The 13,067-nt window shown below is 38.4% G+C and overlaps 1 protein-coding gene across 2 annotated transcripts; it reads left to right on the forward strand.

Moving 5' to 3' along the window:
• The first annotated feature begins 235 nt into the window (after positions 1-235).
• OR4K14 (olfactory receptor family 4 subfamily K member 14) lies at positions 236-10,917 on the forward strand. 2 transcript variants are annotated; one of them, XM_069097677.1, is made up of 2 exons: positions 236-1,149; positions 10,704-10,917. In XM_069097677.1, exons 1-2 carry the CDS (start codon positions 245-247, stop codon positions 10,900-10,902), a joined length of 1,104 nt encoding a protein of 367 aa, XP_068953778.1. In that variant the 5' UTR covers positions 236-244; the 3' UTR covers positions 10,903-10,917. The 2 variants fall into 2 exon arrangements, with proteins under 2 accessions (XP_068953778.1, XP_068953777.1); XM_069097676.1 differs by lacking the exon at positions 10,704-10,917 and adding an exon at positions 9,729-9,753 and having other exon boundaries at positions 245-1,158.
• Positions 10,918-13,067: the final 2,150 nt, after the last annotated feature.

A 13,067-nucleotide genomic window follows, 5' to 3' on the forward strand; every position in this document is an offset into this window, starting at 1 on the left:
ATTATAACTATGTCCAACCCCTTTCCTTGTTGGGTGAGAGTGGTAGAAAGGGAAGGTTTAGAATACAGTCATCATGGAGGAGAAATATTTCTAAGAAGTCCTGAAGAAAGGTGTTATCTATTGTGATTGGGAATCTGCATACAGTGAACCTGACCTCATTTCTCCCTTCTCTGGTTATTTTTCATTCTATTTCAAATTCTTTTATCTTTAGATAAATTCAGAACAAGACCTGAAGACTGAATCAATGGATCAGCAAAACTATTCAGTGGTGTCTGAGTTTGTGCTGAGTGGTCTCTCCAGTTCCCTACAACTCCAGTCTTTCTTCTTTTTATTTTTTTCTCTGGTCTATATAGCCACTGTGCTGGGCAACCTCCTCATTGTTGTCACAGTGATCTCTGAGCCTCGACTTCATTCTTCTCCCATGTACTTCCTGCTGGGCAATCTCTCTTTCCTAGATATGTGGTTGGCCTCATTTGCTACCCCCAAGTTGATCGGGGATTTCCTTAGTGAGAAGAAACTCATTTCTTTTGGGGGATGCATGGCCCAGATTTTCTTTCTGCATTTCATTGGTGGTTCTGAGATGGTACTGCTGGTCTCCATGGCCTATGACAGATATGCAGCCATATGCAAACCTTTGCATTATATAACCATCATGAGCAGGAGAACATGTATTGGACTGGTAACCATTTCTTGGGCTATTGGTTTTATTCACTCCATTAGCCAAATAGCCTTTACAGTGAATTTGCCTTATTGTGGGCCAAACACTGTGGACAGCTTCTTTTGTGACCTTCCTCTTGTGATCAAGCTTGCTTGCATTGACACCTATGTCCTGGGGATATTGATGATCGCTGACAGTGGGCTGCTGTCCATGAGCTGCTTCCTACTTCTCATGATATCATATACAGTAATCCTTATTACTGTCTGGCAGCATTCAAGCGGGAGTACATCCAAGGCCCTTTCCACTTGTTCTGCCCATATCATGGTGGTGACACTCTTCTTTGGTCCCTGCATCTTCATATATGTGTGGCCCTTCAGTAGGTTCTCTGTGGATAAGGTCCTGTCTGTGTTTTATACTATTTTCACCCCTCTCTTAAACCCTATAATCTATACTTTCAGAAATGAAGATATGAAGACAGCCATGAAAAAACTACGGACCCGGCATATAACTGTTCATTGATTCCCAGGTGACTTTCTTGATGAATATGCCCCTACTAGCCCCCCCCCCCAGCTTAGGATAGTTTTTATCTATTTACAGATTATTTCCATTTCATTTGATTTGATTGTATGTTTTTTTATTGTATTAATATAATAAAATTTGAGAAGTGTTCTGTTTTAGAAACTTCCTTGTAAGTGGTCAAAAGCCAAAGCAACTATTCATGTTGTATCATATTCAAAAATGTCAGTTTTTCAAGTACATTTTTTAAAGCATGAGTACACTGTAACTCAGACTGTGTAATGGTTATGACACTTTACATTTAGAGAGGGAGAGGGTATTGTGTAGTGGATTGTGAACTGCCTGTAGGGTCAAGAAGATCTACATTCAAGTATATGACTCTGGACAAGTCAACTAAACTCTAAGTACCTCAGTCAGCTCTAAGATTACAAGTTGCAGGGCAGCTGTAGTTCTATACTGGTAGATGAAGTTTCCTCACCAGGAATTATCTTTACCAATGAAATCACAAGGCTAGGTCAAAGAAACAAATAAAACATACAGGGCTTTAATTGGAATAAGACACTTTATATAAATGATCTCATTTGATCTTCACTGCAACACTGTGAGGCAGGTATTTAAGGTATTATTATCCCCATCTTAAAGATGAAGAAGCATAATCTCAAAAAAGTTAAATAATTTACTGAGAACAACATAACTAGCTGGTGGAATTTATACTTAGGCAAGCTAAATTCTATTTTTTCTAGTACAATACTTTGCATCCAAAACAATTTGGCAATGAAATAGAAAAAAAAAATTGAACAGCTATGGTTGCTTCACTAATATCTTTGATTTTAAAAAAGATCAAACTAATAGCTAGATATACACATAGTCATAGGCATAGGTTGTTTTTTTTTTCAAAGATTAATATAAAGTAGAATGTTAGAATAGGAAAGAGCCTTAGAGATCATCTAATCCAACCCTTTAATTTTACATGTGAAGAAAAAACCCTGAGGCGTGGAGCAGTAGTGGCCTAGGTAAGATTTGGTAGAGCTCTGGCTTCCTAATTCTCAGTCTAGTGTGAGTAGGGTCCTGGACTTGGGTTCTGATTCCACCATAGGCCCTCATAAGCAAATTGAGCACAAACAAGTCCCTTTACTTATCTGAGCCTCAGTTTCCTTATCTGTAAAAGGAGATAGAAATACCTGTTGTCAATTTTTGTAAATTTTAAGGGGTTCCATAAATGTCTGCTATTATTATTTATTTCTGTGGTTGCTTTTGCTGTTATTGCTGTTATTTCCAGTGCATCATACTTCTTAGTGTGACAGAGTAAAATAATGTTGGATTTTTTTCTGCTGTCAATTCTTGAGTAGCTATAGCAGTGATAGCTACTATAATAAGCTATCATAGCATATCATATCATCATGATCTTAAGACTGTGGGTCCCTTTTAGCTCTAAATCTATGACCCTAAGATGTCATCAAGTTCAGCCCTTGCATTTCACAGATAAGGAAAGTGAGGGTATATGAATTGCAAGGACACATAACTAGTAAATATCTGAGATGGTATCCCAACCCTCCTTTAGCCTGACTCCAAGTTCAGTACTCTAGACATCACATGTGTTTTGCCCATTATTATCACTAGTACAGGATGTACCTTAGCCATGTACGGCATGAATTAGGTCTGTATCCCAAAGACATCGAAAAATGGGAGAAGGATCCACATGTACAAAAATATTTATAGCAGCTCTTTCGTGGTGGCAAACAATTGAAAATTCAGGCAGTGCCCATCATTTGTGAAATGGTTGAACAAATTGTGGTATATGAATGAATGATGATGAGATGTTTTTATCTTATGTCACACACTCTCTGTACCTCCATCTCCCTGCTGATATTGAAGGAAAATATATGGAATTGTAATTTGTTGTTGTTGTTTTTTGTGGGGGTTTTTTCCTACATAGTTACGAGGGTCACATGATGATTAAACTCTCATCCAGAGTTTAATGAAAACGAAACTGGGATCCACAGAGTTAGCGCACAAAGTCATCTAAATAAATATTTATCTGCCAGAATATGTAAGTAGACTTGTATTCAAAATTACAGTTCCAAAATATGAGATTTACCTATTCAGAGTTCACTGTGAACATCACTTGCTAATATAAATTTATTTGAGCAGCTATTGCTCAGATAAATCAATATTCTTTTTTAATGGTCTGTAAGCTCATTGAAGTCTGGGATTACATCATTTATGTTTGTATAATGTTTCATATGTAGTAAGTTCTCTATAATCACTAGTTGAATGAATCAAATATGTTCAACAAAAATTTATAAAGTACATACTCTGTGTAAGACCTTGGGTTAATAGTGTGGGATACAGAGGGGGAAAAAGATGCAACAAGATTTCTTAAACATCTTGCATACTACTTAATATCTCTTGGATTTGAACCATCTGGTCTTATGAATAAGTGGAATACATGAATTCAGGCATCTCCAGATATTATACTCCATCCAAGAAATCTGTCCCACAATATGCCATTCTACTTTGGAACATATTCCTTTGGAAATGGAAAGTTTTATTATCTTCAGGAATCTAACCCTTCTTTAAAAATGGTGTTACATCACAAATTTTGGCAAACTCTAAGACTGGGATACAGAATCAATGTCTAAATAAAGACATTTGAAAAGGATAAGAAGACTAGGTAAGAGGAAAAGGAGATAACAGAATGCTAAAAACTGATTTCCTATTTTTGTCCATGCCTGACTCTAAATATAATGCTCTAAACTCCAATATTATGATTGACTTTCTATAGAATACATAGAACTCTCTTGCAATTGCATGGATAGAACCTGTATTGTTTTCCTCTACAGTTATTGATTTATATACATAAACAATAACTGTATTTTGCATGTCTATGATATTATAACAGAAAGTAATGGGACTCAATTAAACCATCACAAGTTTCAGTGCAAAGAATTAAAATGAATTAAAACAACTCTGAGGAACACATCACACCTATTAGATAGATTAACATGACAAAAAAAGGAAAATGATAAATGTTGGAGAAGATGTGGGAAAATGAGAACACTAATGCATTGTTGTTATGTGGACTGATCCAACCATTCTGGAGAGAAATTTGGAACTAAGCCCAAAAGGGCTAAAAGGCTGTCCATACCCTTTGACCCAGAAATACCACTTCTAGGGCTGTATTCCAAAGAGATAAAAATATGGGAAAAGGACCCATATGTACAAAAATACTTATAGCAGCTCCTTTGTGGTAGAAAGCAATTGGAAATTGAGGGACTGCCTATCATTTGTGGAATGGTAGAACAAATTGTGGTTATGAATGTAATGGAACACTATTATGCTATAAGGAATTATGAGCAGGTGAATTTCAGAAAAAACCTGGAAAGACTTCCATGAACTGATGCCAAGTGAAGTGAATAGAACCAGGAGAACATTGCACACATCAATAGCAACATTGTGAAATGACCAACTTTGATAGACTTAGTTCTTAGCAACACAATGATCTAAGACAATTCCAAATATTCATGTTTGATAATGCTATCCACATTCAGAGAAAAAACTGTGGAGTTTGAATGCAGATTGAAGCATACTAATTTCATTTTGTTTGTTTGCTTTTTCTTTCTTGTGGTTTTCCCCATTTGTTCTGATTCTTCTTTCACAACATTAGTTATGTGGAAATATGTTTGATATGATTTTACATGAATAGCCTATATCAGATTGCTTGCTATCTTGGTGGAAGGGGGGAGAGGGGAAGGGAGGGAGGGACAGAAATATTTGGAACTCAAAATCTTATAAAAATGAATGTTGAAAACTTAAAAAAAGTTGCATTTTGATTTTTTAACTCATAAATTATCCTCAATGTATATTTTTAGTAAACACAGGATCTTTTCACAAGTTTGACTCTACTTAAAAAAAATTGTTAACAGGGGTGGCTAGGTGGCACAGTGAGTAAGAGTGCTGGCCCCAGAGTCAGGAGGACCTGGGATTGGTTCCAGCCTCAGATACTGAACACCCACACAAAATAACTGGCCATGTAACCTTGGGCAAGTTACTTAACCCCAATTTCTTTAAAAAAAATTGTTAACAGTTAAGAAAAGCCACAAACATATAAACAAGGATTAAAATCTAATGTGAAACTTAGGGAAGAAATCAATGAATTAATAAACAACAAATAAGCAAAGACAATATTTTTGTCTTATATCCCCTTCCAGAACTTAAATAATTTATCTTTCTTCCTTCCTCCCCCCTTCCTTCCTTCCTTTCACCCTTACTTCCTTCCTCCCTCCTCTCTTTCCCCTTTCTTTCCCATTACACATAGTTCTAGTTATCTTTCACTCGGTGCCATTTCATATTGATATATCTTTGAATAGTTCATATGTTATTTTAATTCAATCTTCCCATTTTATGTTATTAATATACCATAATTTATTTAGCCTAAGGTGATGTCTTAGGTATGTATGTGTGCATGAATATATTTATACATATATGAATCAAAGAAAAGGAATTTATTAACATTTGCTATTTTCAAGAGTTTTTGAAAAGCATTAAGGGATACAAATGCTAAAGAGACAGTTCTTATTTCAAGGAGTTATATTTTAGTAGAAAGAGACAGCATATATTAAATAATGAGAAGTACCGGTCCCACTTCCTAAAATAGCACATCAGAAACTATTTGTAAAGCCAAGCATGAATAGCTTTCCAGAGGACTGCTGCAGTGAACAGCTTTCAAGGTTCTGACTACATAGTATAGTGAGCTCTCTATGTATTCAATCACAAATCAGAGCAAAAAATTCATAGAAAATCAAAATACAGCATTCACAATGTTACAACTTATCACAGAAAGTCAAAATACAGCATTCACCATGTCACAACTCAACAACTTATCACTAAAATGGCCACATAGTTTTCACCAAAGTGGTCAAAATAGTTTTCAAGAAAGTACAATCATTTAGTAACTCAAATCATTCAATCATGCTTAAGGAAGCTTGACTCCTTAAGGGACACAAAATACAAAAGTGAAAGTACTCCATCCCTGGGTAGTCTCAATTCGAGATTAGTTTCCAATCATAAACAAAGTGTGTTCATTTAGTCAATCACAGAGTCCTTAATTCAATCACAAAGTACAATAGTCGAAGTCCCTTACCAATGGTGTGCAATTAAGTTACAATTTCAACAGTCACTTTAATTAATCAAACATATATCATTTACCTAGTTCAGGGGGAAAAGTCAGCACCCTGAATGTTAGAGAATACAAACAGAAGTTACAACACAAAATAACATAATTCATCATACAGAGCTTCCAGCTGTCTGACCATTACATCCATACCTATTTAGTTACCAGAGAGGGAAACACCAACACCTGGGTTTTCAAAACCCAGCTCAACAGCTGCCCAGAGTCTCATCTGGCCAAATCATGCAACTCTTCCCAAAGGGAGTCCCAAAATGAAATCTCACATCAGGGTCAGTCACTATTCAGTATCCAAAGAGAGGTCTTTTCACCTTGACTCCAGGCAAGTAGCTCTTACCTGAATCCACAAAAATGTTACCTGGGTTCAAAAGCAGATAGCTCCCAGTTCCTTGTCCAGCTCTTCATGCAGTTCCTGCTCCACATTGAAGCTCACTGTGTCAAGTACATCTCAAACCCTTCACAGTCTCCATTCCTAGGAAGACAAAGCTTAACAAAGCCACAAAAGCATTCATGCACATTAACAAAGTCAGGACAACATTTGTGCAGAATACCAACAACACAGTCATGTTTCCTCAGTCTTTGGCAGCTCCAGCTGTCCCTTGAAAATCCTCAGTAGCCTCAGCAGCTCTGGCTGGCCCTCAGAAGTATTCAGTAGCTTTGTTCTCAAAATCAAAATCACTTTCTCCACAAAAGTTCTAGTCTAGCAGTAGCAACCCAGCCTTCAGGTGCTCATCCCAAGAAGTTCTGACTTTCCCAGCTGGGATTTTTCCTTATATACAGTATTTCTCCTCTCTGTTCAGCCCCTTCCTATTATGTCAGAAACAGGGGTTTATACCTTCTGTTTCTTTAACAGAGGCTTAATTTGAAACTAAGTCCTAAGTACCTGTCAGCTTAACAATACAAAGGGATCTTCAAATGTCATTACCATTACATTCCACCTCTCCAAGATCCTTGGCCTTACAATCTCAATCAAAATGGCCATGAATCCTGGAACAAATAGAGGCACTGTACTTTGTAATCCTTCCAGCTATGCAATAATGTAAAGCCATGCACAAGCAGCTTTCCAGGAGAATGCTGGTATGAACAGCATTCAAGGTTCTGATTACACAGTATAGAGAACACTCTATTTATTCAATAACAAATCAAAGCAAAACATTCACAGAAAATCAAGGTACAGCATTCCCAACATTACAACTTATCACAGAAAAACAAAATACAGCATTCACAATGACTTATCGCTAAAATGGACACATAGTTCTCACCCAAGTAGTCACAATAGTTTTCAACAAAGTACAATCATTTAGTAACTTAATTATTTAGTAACTCAATCATTCAGTCATCCTTAAGGACACAAAATACAAAAGTCAAAGTACCCCACCCCTGGAATAGTCTCAATTGGAGATTAGTTTCCAGTAATAAACAATGTACATTCATTTAGTCAATCATGAAGTGTTTTATTCAATCACAAAATACAAAAGTCAAAGTTCTCTATAGCTAGGTCACAGTAATTCATAATCTTCTCAGTCAGTACACAGTATCCAAGTAAAGTCTTCTTTCAGCTTGACTCAAGGCTGGCTCTAAGATTCCCTGGTTTCTCTTCCATGGTACCCGCTCTTACCTGCATTCACTAAACTATCACCTGGATTCAAAAGCAAACAGCTCCAGATTCTTGTCCAGCTCTCAATGCAGTTCCTGTTCCACACTGAAGCTCACAGTGTCCATTCCATTTTAAGTCCTTCACAATCTCTTTTCCTGGGAAGTCAAGCATTAACAAAGCCACAAACAGAGAAACTATGGACACCACAGTTGTGCCTCTTTTGGTGTCTCTGGCTGGCCCTCAGAAGTCTTTAGCAGCTTGGCTGGCCTTCAGAAGAAGCTCAGTCACCACAAGTTCCAAGGAAATATTGACTTTTAGAGCTGTAGTTTTCCCCTATATACGGTATTGCTCCTCCTGTTCAGCCCCTTCCTGTTCTGTCAGCAACAGGGGTTCATAACTTCTGTTTCTTTAACAGAGGCTTAATTTGAAACTAAGTGCTAAGTACCTGTCAGCAATACAAAGTGATCTTCAAATTTCATTACCATTAAACTGTTATGTTAAAATCCAAATATAATGGAGGGATGGAGCCAAGATAGCAGAATGGGAGCAGTAACTTTTCTAAGCTCCACTGTGAATCCCATCACTAACCTTTAAAAAGTGAATCTGAACAGATTTTGGAGTGTCAGAATCTACTGGGAGAAAGAGCATGGCAGAATCCAGCCCAGAAAAGTGCCCATGTGGGTCCAGGCAGGGGGAGTGCAGAGCATGTGGGGGCTGCAGGACCTCGGAAAACAAAGCAGACTACAGCAGAGAGAGAAGAAGCCCCAGCTGGTGGACTCACTCACTGGAAGGGCAATTCACAGCCATCTCACCAGCATCTCACCACAGGATGGGAGGATCCATTGGAGCCAGGTAAGAGAGGGTTTGGGGACCCAGCAGAGACAGCAACTTCTCTTGTGGCTATCAGCCCCCAGCCTGGAAGCTTAGAAATCACCTGCCTGTTTTTCCAGGGGTCAGGATGGCAAAGTAATCTCTGGCTACTCCAGATTCCCCCTCCCAGACCTAGAAAACCTGGAGATGTGTCCCACCCAGAGTGAAATCTTGAGATAGTGGAAATAGCCTCTGGCTTGGGAGTCACTTAGAAGGGGTGTAACTAAGGCAGCAAGGAGTGTGAAGAGAAGAGGGGGCGGGGTCCCAACAAGCCCCACCTCATCTGACCAGCAAAAGCCTGCCCCAGTGGTAGCCCAGATTACTCTTTGAATCTCAGCATAACTCAGGGGGAACAACTGAGACTCCTGGCCTTGACCTCAATCTAGATACCTAGAGGCTACAGCATACAAAGTCAACAACCAGGCCCTTAGCTCCCAGGCTAAGAAATTAGGAAATAGGAAATTACAATGGGAAGAAAGGAAGCTGAGAAGGAGAGGGGAAGGCAAGAAAATTGATAAGATCTTATTATAGTGATCAACAACAACCAAAAAAAAGAGGACAACATGGACTCTATACTCATGCCTGAGAGCACAGAAGGAAATATGAACTGTTCTCAAGCCCAAAAAGCATTCTTGGAGGAGATCAAGAAAGATTTTAAAGGCCAAATTAGGGAGTTAGAAGACAAATTTAAATCTACAGTGAACAAATTGGAAAAAAGTCTCACCAAAGAAAACAAATCCTTAAAAAGTAAAATTAATGAACTAATTGGAGAAAATACCTCCCTAATAAGGTACCTTCAAAAACTAACTGAAGAGAATAATTCACTAAAAGTTAGAATCAGTCAAATTGAAGCTCAGGACTCTATGATGCACCAAGAGTCAATAAAACAAAACATGAAGATTGAAAAATTGGAAGAAAGTGTAAAATATCTCACTGGAATACAGCTGACCTAGAGAACAGATCAAGGAGAGAGAACTTAAGAATTCTTGATATACCAGGGAGCCATGATGAAAAAAAGCAGCCTGGACAACATCTCCCAAGAGATTGTGAAAGAAAACTGTCCTGAAATCAGAAGATAAAATAGTTATTGAAAGAATTCACCGGACTCCTCCTGAAAGAGATCCCAAATTGAAAACTCCAAGAAATATAGTAGCCAAATTCCAGAATTGCAAGATTAAGGAGAACATACTGCAAGCAGCCAAGAAGAAACAATTCAAATGTCGTGGAACTACAGTCAGAATCACACAGGACCTAGCATCTTCTACATTAAAATACTAGAGGGATTGGCAGTTGATATTTCATAGGGCAAAAGAGCTAGGACTGCAAACAAGGATTAACTACCCCACAAAACTGAGCATAATCTTTCAGGCAAGGAGATGGTCATTTAATAAAATAAGGGACTTCCAGACTTGCCTGATGAAAAAGCCAAAGCTCAATGGGAAATTTGATCTCCAGTTACAAGACTCAAGAAAGACATAAAAAGGTAAACAAGGAAAACACAGACTCACACATACTCACATGCATCCATTCACACTCACACACACATGCACATAACTTGGGATGTAATAAGAGCAAAATATTCACATCCCTATATAAGAAGATGATAACTGTCATTTTCAAAATTTATATGAGTATCATGACCTTTCAAAGGTTTATACATAGATAGAGGACTGTGTATCAGCAATGCCATATTCACAATGCCTATAGAGATTACAAATATGCTGATATAATTATCCATCACAAAAATATGTCAGGTTTGCCATTTGGGGAAATAAACTAGAAAATTTATTAAGATACCAAAAGACTGAGTCCCAAAACCAGAAAGTGAAAGTCATCAGAGTAGTTATGATATTGGCACAGGTAGATAAAGTAGAAAGCACCCACATTTTCAAGCCTTTAAAACAGAACAGGCTACCTCAGGCAAAGGTCCTCCTCTCCCCACTCACAGCAACCACCCAGCGTCCTGGAAGAGTGCTCCCAGCAGCTCCGGCCTCTGGCAGTGCTCAGCAGGAGTCCCAACTCAAAAAAAAAAAAAAAGCAACTGCCGCCAACTGCCAACCGCAGGACCGTTAGCTCTGCTTTTCACTTTCTCTTGCTCTGCTATGTCAGCACTTCCATGGGGCATGGGAGATCTTTAAATCCCATAACCCTTACATTCGGCCCCAAGATCTTTCATGTCCCTTACTTGGCAAAAATACAGTAGGAATAACTGGTGTCAACAAAATTTCACAACCATATAACAAGAATAGCACACAATAAACACAAAAAACCATATTTTAGGGTGGGGCTTGAGCACAAGCTCCCCATCATTCCCCCCACCCCGAACAAATGGGGCCCCAAAATCTTGTGGTAAGGGGTGAAGATCTCTTCTTCTATGGCTACTTGCTGCTGAAATTGGATGTAGAGCTGTCCCTGTCCTTAGAGGTCCCATTTGAGAGGTCAGTTCTTAATATGCTTGATGCCAGGTCCAAGGGTGACACATCACAGTTGCAGACAGGGGGTGACATCCAGCTTAAGCTATCAGGCATCTACAGATGGAGGGTACCAAGCCTGTGGAAACAAATCTAACAAACAAGGTGAACAAACAAAAAATCAAGAACAATAACCAGACTATTGTAGCCTCACTCACGGTAGAATAAATGATTTAAGGGTACAATTTTGTAATCATCTTCTCCAGAATAAACAATAGTTACAGTGTTATCCTTCCCATATGCTATAATCTCTGCAGCCTTTGGAACATCATCTGGCTTCCGTTTTACCCATACTTTAGCTCCTGATTTTATTCTATCAGTAGAACCAAATCCTTCAGTTCCTGTGACAGTTATTTTGGAAGGAGGGTCAGTTTTTACAAGTGGCATTGTTTTACAAGGAACGATAATCACTTGAACTATCCTATCATTCTTGTGAATCTGTATGGGCCCTTTACCTAAATTCTGGAATGTTACAACAATTTCTCCTTGATAATTAGAATCTATTACTCCAGCCAATACATGTATTCCTTGAGCTGCTAATCCTGATTTGGGTAAAATCTGCCCAAAGTGATTTTTAGGGATTCTTATGCATATCCCAGTGGAAATTTTTCTTACTTCTTTCCTGTCCAACCAAAAGTCCTCTAAACAATGTAAATCATACCCCACCGAACCAGGTGGTCCTGGGTACGGTGCTAGGACATCTGGCCTCAAGGTCCAATACTCAATATTTGGTATCTTGTGTGTTTGTTGTTTTCTAATTTGCAGATTGGGGGTCATCATTCTGGCTAGAGGTGTACTTCCTCCCAATGGTCTATTATTCAAATTACGCAAAGCCATGAACAAATTATCCTTCCAATGTTGATATGAATTATTGGAACTTAACTTCCTCAACTGTTCTTTCAGTAATCCATTCATTCTTTCAATTAACCCAGATGCTTCTGGATAATATGGAATATGGTATATCCATTCTATGTTGTTTAGTATACAATACTTCTTCATTTCATTGCCTTTGAAATGTGACCCATTGTCACTCTGAATCTGCATTGGGGTTCCATAATATAGACTTATGAGATCTAGGGTTTTACAAGTGTTTTTCTGGGTTGCATTCTTATAAGGACAAGCTACTAGTACACCTGAATAGGTATCAACACAAGTACATATAAATCTGCATCCTTTATCCAGTGGTAGTGGACCAATATAATCTATTTGCCAGATTTGGGCTGGGACTTTTCCTCTTGCTATCTCTCCAGTTACTACCCGAGGAACAGTTCGCTCCTTTTCCAATTGACATATATGACATTCTTCTGCTATCTGTTTTAACAGTGAATGAGAGATACTAATACCTCGATCTTGTGCCCACTGGTGTGTGGCCTGGACCCCCAAATGGCCTGCTGTTTGGTGGACCCATTTTGCTAATACCGGATCATCAGTTGTTGTCAAAGTAGGAACAATACGTTCAGTAGCAATCTTTGCCAGTCGATCAGCATGAGCATTGTACTCACGTTCTGGTGTGGTGGGGGCCACGTGAGCATCTACATGAAAAACTGACAAGTCAGTGACCAAAGACATGTTCCAGATATCTTCCCATAATTCTTTGCCCCAGACTTGTTTACCATGAATTTCCCAATTTTCATTTTTCCACATGGGCATCCATGTAGCTAACCCATTAGCTACCGCCCATGAATCAGTGAATATATGACACTGTCCTCCTTGTTCTATTTTGATGGCTTGATATACTGCCATAAGTTCAGCATATTGGCTACTTGC

Source organism: Petaurus breviceps, unplaced genomic scaffold, assembly GCF_028583685.1.
Source record: "Petaurus breviceps papuanus isolate PSGF00001 unplaced genomic scaffold, PetGlider_PUasm1.0 37, whole genome shotgun sequence".
Taxonomy (NCBI): domain Eukaryota; kingdom Metazoa; phylum Chordata; class Mammalia; order Diprotodontia; family Petauridae; genus Petaurus; species Petaurus breviceps.

Excerpts from the sequence above, each read along its gene's own strand:
- OR4K14 (XM_069097677.1), top strand. The coding sequence starts at position 245 with ATGGATCAGCAAAACTATTCAGTGGTGTCTGAGTTTGTGCTGAGTGGT. Across the intron at positions 1,150-10,703 it reads AAGACAGCCATGAAAAAACT|AAGCACCCACATTTTCAAGC; the intron begins ACGGACCCGGCA and ends AGATAAAGTAGA.